This window comes from Macaca nemestrina, chromosome 11, assembly GCF_043159975.1.
Source record: "Macaca nemestrina isolate mMacNem1 chromosome 11, mMacNem.hap1, whole genome shotgun sequence".
NCBI lineage: Eukaryota > Metazoa > Chordata > Mammalia > Primates > Cercopithecidae > Macaca > Macaca nemestrina.
The window spans coordinates 107,128,755-107,150,904 of NC_092135.1; the positions used below are offsets into that span (position 1 = coordinate 107,128,755).

The 22,150-nt window shown below is 36.6% G+C and overlaps 1 protein-coding gene across 1 annotated transcript; it reads left to right on the plus strand.

The window, feature by feature from the left end:
- The first annotated feature begins 19,319 nt into the window (after positions 1 to 19,319).
- LOC105481330 (gamma-crystallin D-like) lies at positions 19,320 to 21,960 on the plus strand. The gene is made up of 3 exons (XM_011740841.2): positions 19,320 to 19,622; positions 21,431 to 21,718; positions 21,820 to 21,960. Exons 1-3 carry the CDS (start codon positions 19,320 to 19,322, stop codon positions 21,958 to 21,960), a joined length of 732 nt encoding a protein of 243 aa, XP_011739143.2.
- The last annotated feature ends 190 nt before the right edge of the window (positions 21,961 to 22,150 follow it).

Genomic DNA, 22,150 nt, shown 5'->3' on the forward strand with positions numbered 1-22,150 from the left:
ACATTGATACAGGAAAATATGTATACAAAATGTTAAACATCAAATACAAAAGATAGAATGACTAAGTATATATCAATGATATGCTAATAGAACTACAAATAGACTTCTTTTAGTTTTCTTTAGAATTTTACTCTTTATAAAACACAAAAATGCTTTTTGTTTGTAACACCTAACTTTTTTATTAACAACCTTCTGGAAACTCTTTCATTGAGAATATATTCCCTCCAGCTTTCAGAAAGCTTTAAACATTTTCAAATCTCTTACAAACAAAAAACAAAAACTGCCTTATAGTATTTTTGTAGTTAAATGCAATAACATGTTAAGTAGTAGTAAAATATTTTAGTCATATTTCTTAGTCCAAAGCTATGTACCTTTTACTATGTCATGATCCTTCTTTTGTTTCTTATTGTAGGTAGACACTTCAAAAGAAGAAAAATATTAAGATTTCACAGACTGATTACATAGCACCAAGTCCAGTGCTATTGTAATGAAGTTCAGTAAGTCTCTATTAAATGAGTGAAAGGATGGATGCGTGGATAAAAGAAGATGAAATCAAGAAATAAGTTGAAAATGAAAGGAGAGCTGATTTGAGAAGTCAGGAGTTATTTATGAGTTACGATAAGCTTACTGGAAATATCTTGCCATAATTGGAAAACAGATAACTGAAGGGCAGCAGGTAAAAAAACAAGACATCAGGGTTTTTCACACTTATGTTTTTTTTTCTGGCCCTAAAATTAATATGTATTTTTAATAAAATATCCATAAATACATATAAAAATGTAATAAATCATAAAATTCCATACTCCCGCAACCTAGAGGTAAACATTGTTAACATATTCTATACTCACATATAACAACATATGTGGAACCCAGAGAAAAGTTGGTATTTTAAGCTAAATTTCATTTTGACTTTTTTTATTTTATAATAATAATAATTATTATTATTTTGAGATGGAGACTTCCTCTGTTGCCCAAGCTGGAGTGCAGTGGTACAATCTTGGCTCACTGCAACCTCTGCCTCCCAGGTTCAAGAGATTCTCCTGCCTCAGCCTCCCTAGTAGCTGGGATCACAGGCACCCACCACCATGCCCAGCTAATTTTTGTATTTTTAGTAGAGATGGGGTTTCAACATGTGTCCAGGCTGGTCTGGAACTCCGGGCCTCAAGTGACCCCCTGGCCTCGGCCTGCCAAAGTGCTGGGATTACAGGTGCGAGCCACTGTTCTCAGCCATGACTCCTTTTATAATCTCAAGCACATCACATGTTTTGCATTAGTGAATGAGGTAAGCCTGTTTTCTACAGACACTGGTGGAAGAATCACTAAGCATCTTCCAGTTTTGTTGTTCTATTAAAGGATGGAAACCTGGGTAGAGGACATGGTAGAGTCACTTGCAAAGGAAGGCTACCATTTGCAAAGGCAGGTTTGTAGCTAAGAAGAGGTTTCAGTGCTGAATTGCCCGGTCAAACAGAGTGGGAAGGATCATATTTTGATGAAGCTAAAGGAAGGAAGATACAAAGATGGGGTGAAGGATATTTTATGACATTTATATCTAACATTGTCTTTATAATTGTTTTTATTGGCATTGCAAACCATGTCTATCACTCTTAATTTTCAGGAAAGCATACTTGTACATGCATTCTAAGAGTCTATGCCTATGGAAATCAAGTAAAGAGATAATTTTCCCTATTACAAGAAAGAAACTTTTCATTGGCTGGCAAGATAATCCATCTACTGAACTATAATAACTAATGCTGTGTCTTGTAACTTGGAAGGACCATTAGAGATGGGAGCCATCCCTCCCCCAGAAGCTCTTTATCCTGATGCTCTGCTGCTGGTTGTAATAGATTATTATACTATAAATTGTGTACTGACTTTTTTTCTTAATAATAAGATTTATTTATAATCTCAATATATAGATGTTGGTCAGGGTTACTCAATCCTGTCCATACATTAAAATCACTTATGTAGCTATTAAAATATATGATGTCCAAGCCTTACTCAAAGATTCTGATACAGTTTTTTAAAAAATTGATTTAGTTACATCGTGTGGATATGTAGATTTGGGGTAGATCTGCTCAGGACAACATGCAGAAAAAGTAAAACTATAGAGAAAAATGCCCAGAGCAAAGATAAGAGAATTTGGAAATACCAACAGTGAGGGAGTGGCAAAGGAAACAGAAAAACTAAAATAAGAAGGAAAGAAAAAAAAGCAAAAGAAGATAGTTTATGATGAGAACACTGAAGGAAGGATCGAGAGTGATGAGGAGGGCATAGTGTCAAACACTGCTGGGGACTTGCTATGGTTTGAATGTCCATTCCTAAACTCATATTGACATTTACTTGCTATTGTAACAGTACTAACAGGTGGACCTTTAAGAGGTGACTAAGTCATGAGGTCTCTTGCTTCATGAATGAATTAATGTTGTTATTGTGGGAGTGGGCTCCTGATAATAGGATAGGTTTGGCCCCATTTCTCTCTCTGTCTCATAAGCTTGCTTTCACCTCTGGTCTTCCTCCATGGATGGTCCTCACCAGATACCAACACCAACACTGTGCTCTTGGACTTCCCAGCTCTAAAACCATGAGCCAAATAAGCCTCTGTTCCTTATAAATAACTTTTACAAGTAATTTATAAAATATACAACTTTATAAGTAACTTCTAAATTACTTTTATAAAGATAGGCATTTATTTGGCTCATGGTTCTGGAGGCTGGGAAGTCCAAGAGCATAATGCTGGACTCTGTTATAGTAGCAGAATATGTACAAACTAAGGAGTTAAAAGGAATAACACAAGGACAAATCCCCTAGGTTTGGTAAGCAGGACAGAGATGGTTGTGGATTAAAGACTACAAATATTGTGCAGCATATACTGCTCAGGTGATGGGTGTGCCATAATCTCACAAATCACCACTAAAGAACTTACTCATGGAACCAAATACCACCTGTATCCCAATAACTTATGGAAAAATAAAAACAAAACAAAACAAAATAGAATAAAAATACAATCAGTTGGTGGCAAAAAAAAAAAAGAAAGCAATTTTCCTCATGTTTTGATAGCAGCTTATTAACAGTATGCACCTTCCTCAATCTCATAGGCAAGCATTTTATTTTTTCTTTTTCTAAGTAGTAACTTACTATTCCATGTGAACACCATTATTTTTCCACTGTGTTTGTTATATGTATTAGTCAGGATTCTCTAGAAGGATGGAACTAATAGGATATATATACACACACACACACACACATATATATATAATATTGACTCAATATCACAAAATCCCACAATAGGCCATCTGCAAGCCGAGGAGCAAATAGAGCCAGTCCAAGTCCCCAAACTAAAGAACTTGGAGTCTGATGTTTGAGGGCAGGAAGCATCCAGCACAGGAGAAGGATGTAGGCTGGGAGGCTAAGCCAGTCCAACCTTTCCACGTTTTCCTGTCTGCTTTACATTTACTGGTAGCTGATTACATGGTGCTAACCCAGATTAAGGGTGGGTCTGCCTTCCCCAGTCCACTGACTCAAATGTTACTCTCCTTTGGCAACACCCTCACAGGATTAATACTTTGCATCCTTCAATCCAATCAAGTTGACACTGAGTATTAACCATCACATTATGATATTGCACTGCTTGGCCGCTTACCTCTCACTTCTCTTTTCTTTTGGACTTCAGTGGTTTTACTTCCCTGTTGACTAGTCAGGTTCCCATCTCTACAGAGTTACCAAGCTGATACTAAAAATAACCCATTTCTTTCCTACTTTCAGATACTCATTCATGTTCCCGTAATTTAGACAACAGCAGACCTTTATATTCATATTATTTTTAGTGCTCTGGGGTTCCTTATGCTGTACTCTGTTAATATTATGTGGATTTCAAGATTTTTACAATTTTAAATCCAAAATGTCTATGAAGATAGATCTTACCTATGAAGACAGGCTCTTACTTAACAAATGTGGTTGCTTTTTCTAAATTACGGCTGAAGGTGGCTGCTAGTTTGGAATAGTCCCCCAAATACTTCTTTCATCTTCCATGAACAGTCTTCTAATTCTATTTTAGCGGCAGGTGGAAAGTCTACCAAGGCTCCAGTAGGAACAGAGATTTGTGTAGCAAAATTGAAATCTAGTGATATACCTCAGAGGTATGTTAGGTGTGGACATAAAAACCATTGGTATGCCCAGTGGAGTGGAAGTTGCTATCTGGTGAAAAGAGGCATAATGTAGAAAGAAGAGGAAGGAAAAAGTTGCTCAACAACAGCAATGGGGTTAAATGGTTGCAAGCCAGGAATGGATTCTTTAGCTCTCTAGCCTGGAGAGTTAAATATGAAAGATTTTATTAGAGGAAATTCCTGTGAGAGAGAAGATGGCAAGGAAGTAAAAAATGTACTGGGAGAGCTGTCACACTGTGGAGCAAGTCCGACCCAGAGTGAAGGAAACAGAGAGAGGATAATGAGTGGAAGCACTCTATATTAGCATGCAGCCCTGGACACTGTCATGTAGTCTAAGATTATCTAAAGTCCTCAAGTCAAACTCAGTCATCAAAGGAGTGCTTTTACTCCCATGAATGGGTCTGCCTGAGTATCCCTGCTTTACTCAGCCATCAGTTGTACATCACAGTTTCTGCAAAATATAGCGATTACAGAGTGTAGCAGCTAGCCTTTGAACAATGACTCTTCCAGTAGCTGATAGTCTGCAAGGCACATTCTCATGATAGCCACAGGATTCATGTAAAGTTTATATATTTGGTATTTAAGACGCATTTGTTTGAGGACTGCGCCTCTGAAATTACTTTATAACAACCTACTTCTAATATTTTTCAGGGATGGGGGGAAAGAGGAATAGGTCCCTAGCAATACTCCACTGGAGAAATTAACACAAAATTGTGTAGGGCTTGGCACTATTTACACAAATGTATTACAGAGTGGACCCTCTAGGTTTTCTTTAAGCATATAGTGATCTCTAAAATGGCAGCATCCATGCCTGAGTCCACATGATGTGTTACAAACCACACCAAAGAGGGAATGGATAAATAGTGATCAGCAGTCCCAATTCTGTCACACACTAATGTTGAGACGTTGGAAAAGTCACATCACCTTTTTGGGTTTGTCCTCCATTAAGTGCTGGGGCTGGATTAGATTATCTTTGAGGTCTCTTTCATCTAGAAAATATTAAGTTTCAAATGCTGTTCATTTGAATGTCAAATAAGAGCTCAACAATATACATATTAAATTTACTTATAATTTGGAGAAGCACTAAACGCTTTCTAAAAGTATGTGGAGGAAATGCAACATGTTCCATAATTATCCATGAAACCCATATGGTTGTGTAGCACTTAGAGGGGAAATTGGAAATACAGGTTACTGAAAATATTTGAAATATTTTTCCATTCAATTAATCCTGTTCCTGCCATAAGTAGCAAAGCAAGGAACCACCTGCCAAAATCCTTGCTGAATTTGTGCAGACTGCACTCTCAATATTTGATTTGTTAGTTTTATTCCTAAAAATCATTTTTCTCAATATAGGAAATTTGATTAGTGACCATTTATTGGTAGAAAAATATTTTTGTTGTTGTTTTTAACAGGACAGTTTTAAAAATATTTCCCACACTTGAGGATTTTTGCCTGATATATTTTGAATCTAATATGTACGGTTGGTTCTAAAGCTGTTATGTCTTCTTCCATTGACTTAGGTGGCGATGGAAGGATTTCAGGTGTCAAGAAATTTTCCTGGGTGAATAAGTTGTTGCAGAGTCACATGAAATCTTATTTGAAGGTCTGAAGCCTTTTAAATTCATGAAATTTAATAAAAATTTAGTAGGCTCTAATTAAATCACATTTACAGTTTTGGTCTTAAAAGATGTCTGATTTTCCTCAGCATCAGATTAGTGTTATTTCTGTCTACTTCTTAGAAATAAACATAATGTAACTATATTCTTCAGAAGAGAACTAATGAGTAAAAAGCAGTTACTAGAAATAAAGAAAAACTAAGTAGATAAGGGCAAAATCTTTGTTCTCAGAAATGTATGTACTTTGAGACAATAGTGCATAAAATTTTTAGGCACAGATCTCATAATAAAACCTACATTAGTATGGTGTAGGAAAACCTAATTAATACTCATCAATAGCACTTTAAAAACATGTTTATTATGAATTGGAAGAAGAGACATCTCAGTTTAAATGGACCCATATACAATAAATCAAAAAGCTTTTTAGGGGAGAGACAGATCTTGCGGTTCTGCAACTAATAATGGAAGTAAAGAAAGCACATTTAATCAACATCCTTTTCTGTAATAAAACCCATCACTTATTTAGAAAATGAAGATATGCATAACATGCCTAAGATAAACGTAATACCAGTGAAAATTTTATGTGGCAATGGACTCTTCGTAGTGCTCGACTAAGAGAACTCAGAAATGTTTGGAAGTCAGAATTGAAGACATTGACAGAGGTTGCCAGTAACTGGGCTGAAATGTCAGTGGGTATAGTATTTCTCAAACCTTCCTTAGACCACATGGCAGTACAGGGGGCTGCATGCTGGTGTGGCTCAAGGACCCTTGTTTCCCAACTCCTAAAAGCTGAGCAAGATTACATTAACAAAACAAAATAGAAATTTGGTTTATTTGTGTTCTAAGTTGAAAGATTTTTTATTCATTTTTTTTATATCTGCAAATTCGTGTTCGTTCTTCATTTAAACTTGAATAATATGTTTAGTGTTCTTCACTTGTGTGTATATAGTTTAAAATATTTTTATCTGCTAAAATATTTTGATTATCATTATCTGTTCTATTATAATATTTTCTATGATGTCATTTTCATTTTCTGTTATCTCCCCAACCCCAACAAGCTCAGAACAGTTGTATCTAAAAGCTAACTATGGCTTGAAAAGCTAGATTCTTGGTCAAGAGCAATGTCTTTTGCATGCTTTTTTAGTTGTGAGGTGGGTAACCCAGGGAAGAGTTTAGGTATTTATTTGCAATTTTACAATTGTGTTCCATTTCTTAAGGATCCTCAATTTTTTCATCTTATATTCGTCTTTACCTTCACCATAGGCTCTCCAAGGGATTCTCTTCCTTCAATGTTCTAGTCACCCGCTTTTCTCCCAGACGTAAGACCACTGCCTCTGGTTCCACACCTCATGAACTGTCATGCTCTGGCTTTTCCCACAGTCATCCCTCAGACATACCAACTTTTTTTCCCACTGAGTATGTGACTTGCTCTTTTTCAGGAGTTTATTACATCTGTGTTTCATCATTACCCCTATCCCTTAGGCTTCCCATACCCAATTCCTCTTTTCTAAACACTCATCACATTTTCTGATGACTTTCTGTTCAAGTATGAGATCTGGAACTGGGTCTACAGGATATGAATATTCAATTGACTGCTTATAGGTAATCTGAAGTAAATTGCATACTTCCTCTCTTAGGCTGGCTGAGGTATGGTTATGTGGATTGTTTCATTTTCTGTCTTTTCCAATTTGTATATATTGGAGGGTGTGTAGAGAGATTCAGGTTTAGGTGGCATTATATGGCAAACTGGAAGTTAAAAATGAAAATTTTGAAGAAAAGAACTATGAGAAGGAGAAGTTAGAAATGTATTCATTCAAGACAATTTATTGATTATACATTGTGGAATAGCTAAATCAAGGTAATTTACATACCCATTACCTCATATACTCATTATTTTTTGTGTTTGATGAGAACACTTCAAATCTATCTTAGCAATTTTCAAGTATACAATACATTAACTGGAGTCACCATGATGTACAATAGAGCTCTAAAATTTATTCCCACTATCTAACTAAAATTTTGTATCTCTTTACCAACATCTCCTCATTCCCCCACATCCTCCAGCCTCTGCTAACCATGATTCTACTCTGTTACTATGAGTTTGACTTTTTGAAATTTCACATAAAAATTAGATCATGTGATATTTGTCTTTCTGTGCTGGGCTTATTTCACTTAACATAATGTCATCCAAGTTTATCCATTTTGTCATAAATGATAGGATTTCCTCCTTTTTATGGTTGAATAGTATTCTATTGTGGATATATACCACATTTTCTCTATCCAGCACTTAGATTGATTCTGTAATTTGGACGTTGTGCATAACGCTACAGTCAACATGGGGAGTTCAGATATCTCCTCAACACACTGATTTCATATTCTTTGGATATATTATTAGAGGTGGGATTACTGGATCATATGTTAGGTTTTTAAGGTTTCAAGGAATCTCCTTACTGTTTTCCATAATGATTATATCAATTTACATTTCCATCAACAGTATTCCATCCATACATTTCCTTTCTCCACATCCTAGTTAACACTTCTCATCTTTCATCTTTTTTCTAGCAACCATTCTAACAGGTTTAAGGTGTTATGTTATCATGATTTTAATTTGCATTACTCTGATGATGAGTGATGTTGAGCATTTTTTCATATACCTGTTGGACATTTGTATATTTTCTTCTGAAAAATGTCCACTCAGGTCCTTTACCCATTTTTAAAATCAGATTGTTTCTTTGCTGTTAAATTATATGAGTTCCTGGTATATTCCAAATATTAAACCCTTACCAGATGTGTGCTTCAAAAAATATTTCTTTTCTTATTCTGTAGGTTGCCTCTTCATTCTATTATTATTATTATTTTTATTTTTATTTTTTTTGCTGTGCAGAAAATTTTTAGTTTGATATAATCCTACTTACTTGTTTTTGCTTTTGTTGCCTGTGCTTCTGGGGTTATATTCAAAAAATCATTGCACAGATCAATGTCATAGAGCTTTTTCTCTACTACTTTTTCTCTTCTAATAGTTTCATATTTCAGGTCTTTAATACATTTTTAGTTTATTTTTGTATATGGTATAAGATGGGGGTCTAATATCTTTCCTCTACAGTGAATATTCCATTTTCCCCATTTATTAAAGAGACTATCCTTTCTCCATTTTGTATTATTGGCATCTTTGTCAAAAATCAATTGGCTGTAAATGTGTGGATTTATTTCTGGCCTCTCTGTCGTGTCCTATTTGTCTATGTGTCTGTTTCTATGTCTGTATCATGCTGTTTTGATTACTATAGCTTTGTAGTTGATTTTCAAAATAAGTACTGTGATGCCTTTGGTTTTGTTCTTTTTGCTCAAAATTTGTCTTGCTATTCTGGGTCTTTTGTGCCTCCACACAAATTTTGGATTTTTTTTCTGTTTCTGGTGAAAGATGTCATTGGAATTTTGATAGGCATTGCATTGAATCTGCTGATTGCTTTAGGTAGTATGGATATTTTAACAATATTAATTGTTCCAACTCATGAACATGGGATATCTTTTCATTTATTTGTGTCTCATGATTCTTCTTTCTTTATCTTCTCACCATACGGTCACGCTGTGACCGTCATACAACTCTACTGCTGTAAGGTGAAAGCAGCCACAGATAACATGTAAAGAAATGAAAGTGGCTGTAAAACTGTATTCACAAAAACTTATTCACAGTACTTCATTTACAAAAGTAGGCAGTTGTCTAAACCTGACCCTACCCTAGATGACCCATACAATCCTAAAGTACTCGACTACCCACCTAAGACCTCTCCTCTTTACAATTCTGCTGCTAGGCCACCCATACCCTAGGAAGGTTACCATTTTTAGGTGGCCAAAATAACTGAAAGATCTAATCTATCTGGTCAAATTTAGCAAAACAGAATTAGCTTCTTCCACTGTTTATGATGTGCTTTTCACAGTTTGCAAAAATAATTTTTGAAATTTTCATGGATAATATTTTCTTACAGTTTTTTGAGAAAAAGAACTAAATCGAGTAAAATATAATATATTTAAATTGATTTCATCTCTCCTGCACCATAATCAGAAATACTTTGTATAGCTTTAGGATATCTGAAGGTTTACCTTCATACCATTTTGTCCGTGTGTCTTTTAGGTAACTTTATTTTACCCTATTCTTAATTCTTATTAGATTTTCAATAAAGCTTGACGATGATAAATAACTTTGGAGAAAAAATTCATAATATCTACTTTCGTACTTTCCATTTAATAAATATAGGTTATAATTTGTACAATGTTTTCACATGAACCAAATAAAAAGCGATTCTGGATGGAAAAGGCAACTGAACATTAAGTAACTGTCATAGTATGGGAGGTTGACATTTAAAAGATTTAAATGTAAAAGTATGATTTAAAATGATATTATTTCATATATTAATTGAACTATCAATAAGAAATGGCTCAAGAAAGAGTTACATTAAAATTTACCTAGGCTTTCTAAAATATCCATGCATGGTTGTTACCTCTTTTGACTTGAAATGGACATAACCACATGTAATGGACATAAGGCAGCAGCTATTCAACCTTCCTCTTTCTTAACAAAGCAATGATGGAGCTCAGGTATCTACCCATCTTTAATAAAGCTCACATGACTTAAAAGAAAGTAATTCTCATCTCTAGACCAATTCCATAATACTTTCATTCCCCCATGCCTCAAAGCCTAGGCTAATGCCAATCAGAGAATGGCATTTTCCTAAGGGTACCTGTTTTCTGGACTGCCACGTATTTATCTATGAATGTTCTTATTATTTACACCAGTTATATTCAGCTTTGTATTACTTGTGTTCAAATGCATCCTATCTAATTTTGTTTACAATTCTTTGATACACTGTTATAATCTATTTTACAGTTTATGAAACTGCAGTACTCAAAGGTTTATGATGATGCCTTTAATTCTAGAAGTGTGTTTTATTAAAAGCAGAAAATATTTACCCTTATCACCATATAGTTAAAATACATCACTGCAATGTATTTTTACTTTGTATGATATATGTAGTGTTTTACAGAATTTTTGCTTAGACTAATAGACTGAGTTATTTATTTACAAGTGAAGTATCCACTTGCTACTGTGGTGAACAAGCTAAAACCTTGGGTTACAGTTGTAATTCCCTGCTTTGTTTATATTCTATGGCTTGCTAGCTGTGTGATCTGGAGCAAGTTATTTAATATAACTGTGCCTTCTTTTCTCAGTTGTAAAATGGGGAACAATAAAGCACTTACCACATAAGCTTGCTGAGAATATTAATACAGGCAATCCCTGTAAGGGGCTTAGCACAGGGCCTGGCATATTGTAGGTTTTTCAGTAGTTATGAACTATTATTTTACCAAGTTTACACATGGAAATAAATACGACAATTTTTTTTCAGTTTACACAAACTTCCTTTCAAACATCAACAAATAGTATTCTATTTCTCAATAACAAGTACCTGATGTCACAGACTAAGGGAGAGACACATGGACTAAGTATAAAAGAATGGGTTTTGCTTCAAAGCAGACTCTTTTTCAGTGTCCTAGGTTATCTCTCGGCCCTAATGTCAGTTTTGAAAATAGCTAGGAGGGTCTACCCCTTGTGCCCTCTGGGTTCTCCCCATTCTTTTATCTCTGGTGGATTTTTTTGGCATCACATGAGTTGCTGTTTCTAGGAAAGTAAACGAGTAACAAGTAGACTACAGGACTAGTGATGCGTTTATCATCTTCAAAGAAGTACAATCAAGTCCTATTTCCAGCTCTTCCATTATGCTGTGATATATTATGGTAACATTATTTGGTATTATATACCGAATGGAATTACCCAATCAGGTTTATAAACCTGTTAACAGCCTCTTAATGAAAGGTTTGATCCTGCCTTTCTATATAAGAAGTGAATCTAACCCCAATCCAACATTTGTAGAATGCCACACTCAAAAATCTCAATAACCTCCTAAAGGAACACATGCAATGGTACTGGCTTTCAAAGAGCCCATCCAAAAATGCAAAGCATTCACCTCAGGGAGTGGAAATTTGTGATTGTTTCTCTTATGCTTTAAATCCCATTAGCAATGTTCCTGCTGCCCTCCTTAAGAAGATTTTACTGGAGAAACTCTAAAGCCTGGGAAATGTCAAAGTCACATTCTCAAACCAAAGACACATCTAAGGCAAGAAAAGTAAGATAGAAATAAGCTGAACTTTTCAGGTCAGGAATGCAGATGGTAGAAGCAGTGTTAACATCCTGGAAGGAAGGTTCTGCTCACAAGGATACTCATTGCAGAATTGTTCACTGCAGTAAAAAGTTGGAAACTACCTACTGGGTCCTGAATAAAATAACAATTAATTAAATGAAAATGGTGGCTTGGAAGTAATTCAAGTTAGTGTTAAGCACCACCCATATGCTCCTTTTTTATACCTCACAGGGATAGCCCTATTTACAGACAGCTTTCTAAAAACTCTTTTTTCGATTTAGTAAGTTAATTGTATGTTTGTTCTGAACATTATCTTTAGAGAGAATTCCTATCTCTGTTTATTTCTCATCCAACAAAAAACTGACAAAAACATGTGTGCATATGGTCAAGGTTTTTAAAAACTATAAATTTAACATGGATTCATTTGGAAAACAAAAGCATAAAGACGACATCAAAATCTGTGATTTACTCCTCATCCAGATGTATAGCTAGTATCGGATTGTCCTGATATTCTTTAAATTTTCTTTTTCTCAAATTTCTCTTCTCTTTGGAATTTTGCTCTCCATGCCTATTCAGGTGTGGCTCACTTGCCCTCTGATCTCTCTGTGTTACTGATCAATTCCACCATGTCTTTTTCTTGTGCCTGAGAGAGACTTTCACCTCTTTTTAATAATACTCAATAAGGCTGTGTTTCTTTTCTTCTTGCAAATAACTTTTTTGTTGTTGTTCTGGGGCACCAACTGAAGATTCAATAATTGTTTTCTGGATCAGAAATATTAATAATAAAATTCCTGAGATAATCATGAAGTTTCATGTGGTCTCTTGTGTGGAGCTGAACATCCATGGGACTAATGGACGGACTGAATCAAGCTACTAATAGGCTCCTTTTCCTTTAACAAACCATTTTTATTTTTGTAAATGTATGCAAACCTATGTCAGTGAGGTTCATTTACCTATGATTTCTAAAAAATAATAACATTGTGGAGTGGTAGTAATATTGAGTATTATGGGAACTTATTGAAACTTCTATGTCAGACATACAAATGTGCCACCTTTCATACAGTGAATGGAAGTGGATTGAAAGCTATGACACTCTGTTTAGCCATAAGGAGACAGAATGGCAAAGGAGAAAGAATGTTGAACTAAAAATAAAGGAAACTAAGTTCTAATCTGGATTCTGACACAATTGTTTTACCTCACCTGCAAAATCAGAATGTTCATCCAAATGATTTCCAAAGTCCCTTCTAGTAAAGAAATTCCATATATTATCATGTTGCTTTTCTACTAAACACAGAAGAGATGAGTTTAGGTTTCAAGGAAGTGTTTCCTGACCTAAAGGATAACCAGATACCAAATATTTTGCTAAAGGAGGTGAAGAATTCTTCTTCACAAGATAGTTTTTAAAAAAGGAAAAATCCGCTCCCTAAAGTAGGGTACAAGCAATCTTCAAAGCAGCATGAGACTGAGGCACTAAAGGAACTTGCAAGATCTTCAACCAGAAGATTCTCAATTCACTTGCAACTTCCCACAGTAACAAATGAAAATCATGCTCTAGAACACTGGGTTTGCTGGGTAAAGACACTTAGTGTAGCAAGCTCCACTCACAATGGGAGCCTCTGCCTCTCCTCTGCCTGATGCTCTTCAGGAAGTAGTGTCTATATTTATTATTTCCTAAAATCAGAGATGACAGTTCTCTGAATTTTCTGCATGGTCATTCAGTTGGATAACTGTAAAAAACATAGTAGGAGAAAATATTTATTAAAAACTTACAAGGTAGGCAATTTGCTAGATTAATTGTTTATCTAATTCTCATAACTACATAAAGCAACATGATACAGTGATACCTTAGTCTTCTCACCTGTAAAAGGGAGAAAAGAAATAGTGAAGTTTTGTGAGAATGAATGAAATAATACAAAGCACTGTACCTGATGAGTATCTTTGATGTGTGACTACTGTATATTAACATAATGATGAGCACATAATAAGTATTTAAATATGCCCCCTGAATTGACCTGAGTTGAATGAAAGTGAAATGCAGATAAATGATTTTTATTTTCTCCACTACCACTGGTGAGCTGGGCAGGAATATTACTTCATTAGAGTTTTGTAGCAAGTCCACTAAACACAGTGGAATATATCCCAGGTGAAGCAGAAAGAGCAATGGTGTTGAACAGAATTGGTGAGATAAATACACATTGACAGAAATAATGTATACTGAAAGGTTTATAGTCTATGTGGAAATACAGAAGAATGGGACCAGATGTTCACCAGCACGATGCAAAAAAGAAAGAGGATGTATTAGAATACTCTAAATGCTTTAATAGAAACCCCAAAAATTCGGTATCAAAACACTGTATACAACTTTTATAAACTCTATGAAAACAGTATTAATAATGTATATCCTCTCATCTCCTACATGTTAGAAAACCATTGATCTCTAGTTGTCCCAGATTTAGCTCTTGGAAAAATAATTTCAAAGTCAATCTATATAGTCTTGAGAATACAGTTTTAACATCTCCAGTCTTCTCTCAGGTCACCACTTTTGTTTGTTTTGTTTGTTTGGAAATACATAGTTAGGTCTCTTGGGCCTTTTTTATTTGAGTAAGAAGGAATTACACATAAGAAAATATTTGACATTAATGTATTTTCTTTTCATTGGGCTAGTATATCCTTTTATACCATGTAAGGTTTTTTTTTTACTTGCTTATCTTTTGGGGTAAAAGAGGTGAATAATATTAATGAAAGAAACCTCATTTTGCAATACCATGAGAAGAGAATATAGTTTCTGAAAGGCCAGCCTTCATTTTATGAATTGGTTCAGTAATCTGCCTTTGTAATTACTCAACGAATGAAACATCCTGGAATAGTCAAAGTAATAGAATGCCTCAGGTTTGAACTTGTTCCTAATTTACTATTAATTTGTTAAGAATCATTCCAGATCTTTTGTTGTAGTCACATATGAACAATTCATCTTGTGGTATCACAGTCCTCCAGGAAACTGTGACTGTACCTACTGCTTCTGGGTGAAATAGTGTTGATTCAGAATTCTAGTTCTCTTAAACTTAGAATAATAATTTAGAAACTCACCTCAAATTACATCTGAGCAGACAGATGTAAAAGCAAGAAGGAGATGCTAAAAGAGGGCAGAATCTCCTCATGAAGGGATTAACCTAGATGCATAAGTGAAGGAGGAAAGAAGGATGAGAATTTGACCTCATCTATATTTCCTTCTTATTTCAAATAATCTCTTTAAATTTCAATGCCCTAGTTTATATGAAGGTAAGCCATGAATATTCCTTTTACTCTAATCTGAGAAGTTTGTCTTCATCCTTTTGCTTAAAATAATTTATCTAATCCTGTATTTGAAAATCTACTACTTGGCTGAGTACAGCAGCTCTGCTGTTCAACATTCTTCCCTCATCTGAGTTGTTGGCAGTACTTTCCTCTGAAATAATACCTAGAATAATCTGTAATCTGAATAATACCTAGAATGCCAAATATCATCTATAAAATGGAAATCAACTGAGAGTGGTTACTGACTCTCCATAAGATGAGTCATCAATAGGTTCTGTGCAGTTTCTTTCTCCGGGTTACTCAGTCAGCGTCTTTAGGTAAAGCTCGTAAATTAGCAGGAGTCTAACATGTATTCTCCAGAGGAAACAGGTCTGAAGGTTTATTCCAAAACAGTCTGCTAGTCAATGTTAAAACTGGGAGAGACAGCTGGGTAGTATACTCGTGCTCTGAGATGCTTACATGGCAATAGCACAACTGCATCTTGCCTGTGATTGTGATCCACTCATGAGCATGTCTTCCATGGTCTCTCCCTGTTTCCATTAATAATCTAGATCTACTGTGAATCTCTTTGTCATCATCTTCTATTAATCTTTCAGATTTCTATTTAGTAACTTTGTAACATGGGGCTAACAAGATTCCCAGAGCTCACACAGGTCATCTATTGCTATCATTCCTGTTCCCATCAGTCAGAGCAAAGAGGCCTCAAACGCACACAGCATTGGGTATAGTATTCCAAAAGCATAAAATAACATTTAAAGGTTCTAACTCATCTAACTGAATCATGTAACATAACTGTGCAAAAAAATTAAGTAAGTCACTAGGATGACTGAAGAAAAAAAAAAAACAAAACCCTGCACCTGTCAAACTGTAAAATTCACAATGTCTGGCATTCAAATAACATGGGGGAAATGGGAAAAGGATTTAAACAGATGCTTGTTTAGAGAAGGCATGTAGATGACTAACTGGAAATGAAAACATGTTAAACATCACTAATTATCAGAGAAATGCAAATCAAAACTACAATGAGATATCATCTCACATTTGTTAGGATGGTAGTTACAAAAAAAATACAAGATAAGTGTTGGTGAGAATGTGGAGAATTTGGAATTATACACTGTTGGTGGGAATGTAAAATGGTGCAGTAGATACGAAAAATAGTATGGAGATCCCTCACAAAATTAAAAATAGAACTATCAGACAATGTAGCAATCTCTCTTATGGGTATTTATCTCAAATAATTGAAATCAGGATCTTGAAAAGAAAATGCACTCCCAGGTTCACTGTAGCATTACTCACAATAACCAAGATATGGAAACAATTTGTGTCATTCCACAGATGAAGGAATGTAGAAAACGTGGTATATACATAAAACAGACTATAATTCAGCCTCAAAAAAAAAAAAAAAAAGAAAGAAAAGAAAATCCTGCCATTGGTGACAACATGCATGAAGCTGAAGAACATTATGTTAAGTGACATAAGCCAGTTTCAGAACAAATACTTCATGAAACCACTTTTATGAGGTATCTTTAATAGTCAAACTCACAGAAGCAGAGAATCCAATAGTAGCTGCCAGGGGCTTGGGGTTGAAGGAAGTGAGGAGTTGTTCAATCAATATAACAATTTGATTACACAAGATGAGTAAGTTTTTGGGATCCACTGTACAGCACGTGTCTGTAGCTAATAATATGGTATTGTGCATTGGGAAAAAAAAGTAAAGATACTGTGTTAAGTGTTCTTGACAAGAAAATACAACAAAATAAAAAAGGAGGGGCATGAGGAAACCTTGGGAAGTATTGGATAGGTCTGTTACCTTGATGTAGTGATGGTATTATGGGTGTTTGTGTATGTCCAAACTCATCAAATTCTCATTAAATATGTACATTTCTTTGTATATATCAATAATACTTCAATAAAGCTGTTTTTAAAAAGAACAATAAGAAGAAGACAGTGTTTGAGAAGAATTTGAGAAACTAGATATTCACTAGAGTAAGACTGCGGAAAGAAATATTCAATTATTTTATTCAAAGCAGCTATCTTACATCCTTGCTTTCTAAGAAAAGGTGGTTTAATTATCTCAACACTTACTAAGATAGGCATTTGAAAGAAATTTATCTAAGGAGCAGATATAGTGAAGGTAATTTACATCTGAGCAAACAGTTGCTTTATCCTTTAAATGGTAATGGAAACGCAACAGCAAGTCTGACATGCTTTTTTGTATCCTAATTTCCAGTTTTTGAAAATAGAATAAACATAAAGCCAGTCTATTTTTGCAATTGCTATCTGATATCTGTTTTTCCTTCTTTGGGGACAAATAGAAATTTATATGATAAAGATGACCTCTAAAATCTCTGGGATCTCTAAACTGAACATCTTCATTTTGTATAAAAGGATGCCAGTAGAATTTTGTGAATTAGTATCATAAAGTTAATTATATGTAAATGCATATCATACATTATATTTAAAAACTCACAGACCAAATATTTTAAATATATTACAAATATTCTATTACAGTGCTTTTAGAAACCAATGTTTTTAATTTTATAATTTTAGTTCTGTTTTGCGAACCTTGGTACTTTTCTGTGATCAGTGTTAGGAAATTGCAACTGCCTTTTACTGAGACAAACTCAATTACAGAGTTCATATAACTTAGAGTGGGAAGATAATGGCTTTAAATATTTTGTCCTCAGAATGGCTTAAAAACATACTTCAGGAAGTAATCCAGTTATTAGGAAATTCATTACTTAAATTTTGTCTTGGGAATAGTTTCAACATTGATCAAATGGTTCAAAAAATAAAGCAGTTGGAAGAAGTAGGTTTTTCCAAATCCTTTTGGGAAAACATGCTACAAGCCTTTAGCAGAAAGTACTTTTGAGACTCTGGTGATTCAAGTATTTCATTTTCTTCACCAACATACTTAGTAACGCATTCTTTATTTGACAGCAGTTCAATTCTTCATTTTACTTTGCATTATTTTCTATGACTATTTTTGGATCCCACCCCCGCTACCCCTAGAGCTTAGAGGAAAAGCTTAAGTGCTTCAGTAGAGCCTTTAGGGAGGAGAGGATAAATATAGATTTTATAATTATATTCCTACTAAGATTTGTGCCTAATGTATCTTATACTATTTATCTTCTTTTGTTGATACAAAAAAAAAGAAAAAAATTTTCTCCATGATTTGTTAATATATGCGTTATATATTATATATAATTAATATATATTATATATTTACATATATATCTGTCTATATATATATAGATAGACATGCTATTTGAAACTAGGCCGCATAAAACTTAGAAACTAGGCCTCATAAAAAAAGAACTTAAAAAAATTAACACCAGGTGGCTCTGGATAGGGTCCCACCCTGCCTCGATAGGGACCCACCCTGATAGGGTCCTACCCTGCCAATTCCGGGAAACAACCTCATGGGGTCCCACCCTGCCAATTCCAGGGGTCCCACCCTGCCTCGAAGTTCCCGGAATCAACAACTCCAGGAAAAAAAACCTCATAAGGTCCTGCTCTAACCAATTAGAACAAGACACCTTGCTCAGGCCATAGACAGACCCAATTACCAGGCGCCTAAAGCTTTGTTTGAATTTCGCGCCCTAAGCTATGTTTGAACTTGTGTTTGCCTATATAAACAGCCTGTAACAAGCAGTCGGGGTCCCAGGGCCAACTTAGAGCTTGGGACCCTAGCGCGCTAGTAATAAATAACTCTCTGCTGTGAATCTGGTGTCGGTGATCCTTCGCGGTGACCCCTGCCCAGGAGGGAATCGACAGTTCGGTTCCAACACTATTTATTTTCAGTCTTATGGAAAGTTTTACTTAAAAAGGGATCTGTTCCACAAAAAGCTACATACATTAGATCAAAAGTAAAGTTGAAATTTAAAAAGCATCATGAATAATTATTAATCATTAATGATTTTTAAAATTAAACCAATGATCCCTTAATTCATCTTTAAACAACACCACCCCACAATGCCGCCCCACCCGCTCAGCCCAGCCAGCCAAGGGGAAGGTGAGCTCAGCCCGCTGCAGGGGCCCCAGGAGCTCCGCGCATGGCGGGGGCCGGAGACTGGGGCAGGGGCAGGCCTGTGAGCCCTCGCCTTGCCTTGCAGATCACCCTCTACGAGGACCGGGGCTTCCAGGGCCGCCACCACGAATGCAGCAGCGACCACCCCAACCTGCAGCCCTACTTGAGCCGCTGCAACTCCGTGCGCGTGGACAGCGGCTGCTGGATGCTCTATGAGCTGCCCAACTACTCGGGCCTCCAGTACTTCCTGCGCCGCGGCGACTATGCCGACCACCAGCAGTGGATGGGCCTCAGCGACTCGGTCCGCTCCTGCCGCCTCATCCCCCATGTGAGTGCAGTCCCACCGGGTCCCTTCCGTGCCCTCGAGTCGCATCAGTTATCCACATGGATGATTCACACGACAGGCGATGGGATGGGATGGCGGCCCTCTTTTTTCTAGCTCTAACTATATTCTCTTTTCCTTTATTAACATCCGTAAAGTTTCCTCCCACTGAAAAAGTATGTGATGCAGTGCTTTTAACTGGACATTATTTTATTTTACTAGTCAAATTCACCGCTACTGGGAATAAGTTGTGCATGGCATTCGCTCAGAGCGTCTATGCCACAGGTGATGAATGAGCAACAGAATTCCTTGCTAAACTAGGTACCTGGCTATTTCTTGAAGAGTACCTAAGCTTGGTACTCTTCACCTATGAATTAGGACTAATAAGAGTACTTCCTAAGGTTGCAATGAGGGTGAAAGGAGGGCACCTGGTACAGGCCAATCCCCACCCCCGAGTATTACCTATTATTACGAACGTCAAGGGTCTCTGAAGTCCTGCCTTCTGACTGGGCAAACCAGTAACCAACAATGACATTCCAATAGCTCCTGCAGGGCCCCCTGTTACCCAAATGAAGCCCCGGCAGACTGGAATTTCACAGTTAGGGATTCCCTAAAGTTGACTGTGACAGAGTCCTGGGAAAATGAACCATTTTTGTGAAGTCTGAAATCCCCTCACAGGGTTTAATAGCTTGATAGGGACCCAGTCTGGCATTAGGAGCCCAAAAACTCAGATTTCTAATTTCAAGTTCCAACTCTTCTAATTACAGATTGTAAGATCCAGTCTTTAGTTTTCCAGTAAAAGGGTAAAAGGCTTTAATGTTGCTCCACATGTTCCAGGGTGTTGTGAAGAACGAATGAAGCAACAACACATCAGTCCTCTGCAAACACGGAATGCTGACCAATGTAAAATACCTTATTAGCAGTTGTTCATGCCACAAGAGGAATTGCTTATGAGAATCCTTCCTAAAGAGGGTTTTAGTGATGGAAGAGGAAACATTGTGACAAGAGAAAGGAACAAGCAAATGAAGGAAAAACAAGTGCTCAAGAGAGAAAGGCAGGAATAGTTCAGGAGAAACAGCCTAACTTTCTATTTTTCTAAAGATTTTATACTCTTTGATGCTGTCCAGGCTTCTTTCAAGATCTTGAACTTCCATTTTTGGTTATTACCTAAAACTGATTTGTAGGAGCACATGTTGGAGCTGAGAAGTGAAACCTAGTCTTTGTGACGGCTCTTGCTTTTCAGCATGTTAGAGCAGCAGGGTTAAAGCAGAAAGGCACAGATGAAGGGACTGCCCAGGCTGGACTGTCTTCCTGAATTGCCATCAATTTGTGCCTTGCTTGGGTAAAAGCAATTCAACCTCCTCTCCCTCTAGCTTCTAATGTTATTGAGATTCAAAATAATACCTGTTGCCCGGGATACATTTATCTTTTTGTTTAAAGTCTGATTATTTTGTATGTCCTCCAGGGAGAGCCCCAAACCACTACAAATCTATAAAGGAGAGAATGAAACAAATACATAAAATACTTGAAAGTGGTCCTGAGCAGGACCAGTGTGTCTGTTCATGTAGATTGTACCAACAGCCCTAGGGAGCATCATTGGTACCAAATGAATGGGGAATGACGCTCTCTTGAGCTTCACAGTAGACAACCTATCCAACTACACACAGCGTCCCTGGTATTAGCCATCTCTTTCTTTTAGTTTGGTCACCTTTGATAAAGCAAAGATTTTTTTAAAGTCCATTCCCCAGGGGTCCCTGCTGACATGAGGTCAGGTTTTCTGACTTTCCCTCATCTGCTGTTTGCTGAATCTGCAGGCTAGCTCCCATAGGCTCAGGATCTATGACCCAGAGGATTATAGGGGCCAGATGGTAGAGATCACTGAGAACTGCTCCTGTCTTCACGACCGCTTTCACCTCAGTGAGATCCACTCCTTCAATGTACTGGAGGGCTCCTGGGTCCTCTATGAGCTGCTCAACTACCGGCGGGGGGGCGGGGAGGGGGCGGGGCGGCAGTACCTGCTGAGGCCAGGGGACTATAGGCAATACCTCGACTGGGGGACCACAGATGCCAGAGTGGGCTCCCTGAGGAGAGCTGTCTGTGGAGCTCTACTGAAATGCTTTTACTCTATCCTTTGCTGCATCTGGAAACTAATAAAATATTTCCTGTGTGTTCCATGAAGTAATGTGTCCTCTGTTCCTTTCAGCCTCCTTGGAAGGGCTCAGCAAAAATCATGCTGGGAATCATGTGGATTTTCTTGCATGTATCAGTGGAAAGGGGCTGTGAGGCAGAAGCTAAGCGCACAGCCTCTGGGGCCAGAATGCCGGGACCCAGCTCCACTTACTAGTGATCGCTGCAGGGCAAGTTACTTAGCATCTCTGACCATCAGTTTCCTACTATGTCAAAATGAGGGAAATAATACTCTTCCTCTCATAAGGTTGTGACGAAATTAAACCTTATTAATGAGGTTAAATGGATTACATGAGTTAACACTTTTAAATCACTTCCTATAGCCTTGCATATGCTGATTTCTAGGA

Excerpts from the sequence above, each read along its gene's own strand:
- LOC105481330 (XM_011740841.2), top strand. The coding sequence starts at position 19,320 with ATGGCGGGGGCCGGAGACTGGGGCAGGGGCAGGCCTGTGAGCCCTCGC. Across the intron at positions 19,623-21,430 it reads CCTGCCGCCTCATCCCCCAT|GCTAGCTCCCATAGGCTCAG; the intron begins GTGAGTGCAGTC and ends CTGAATCTGCAG. Across the intron at positions 21,719-21,819 it reads TGAGGAGAGCTGTCTGTGGA|CCTCCTTGGAAGGGCTCAGC; the intron begins GCTCTACTGAAA and ends TGTTCCTTTCAG.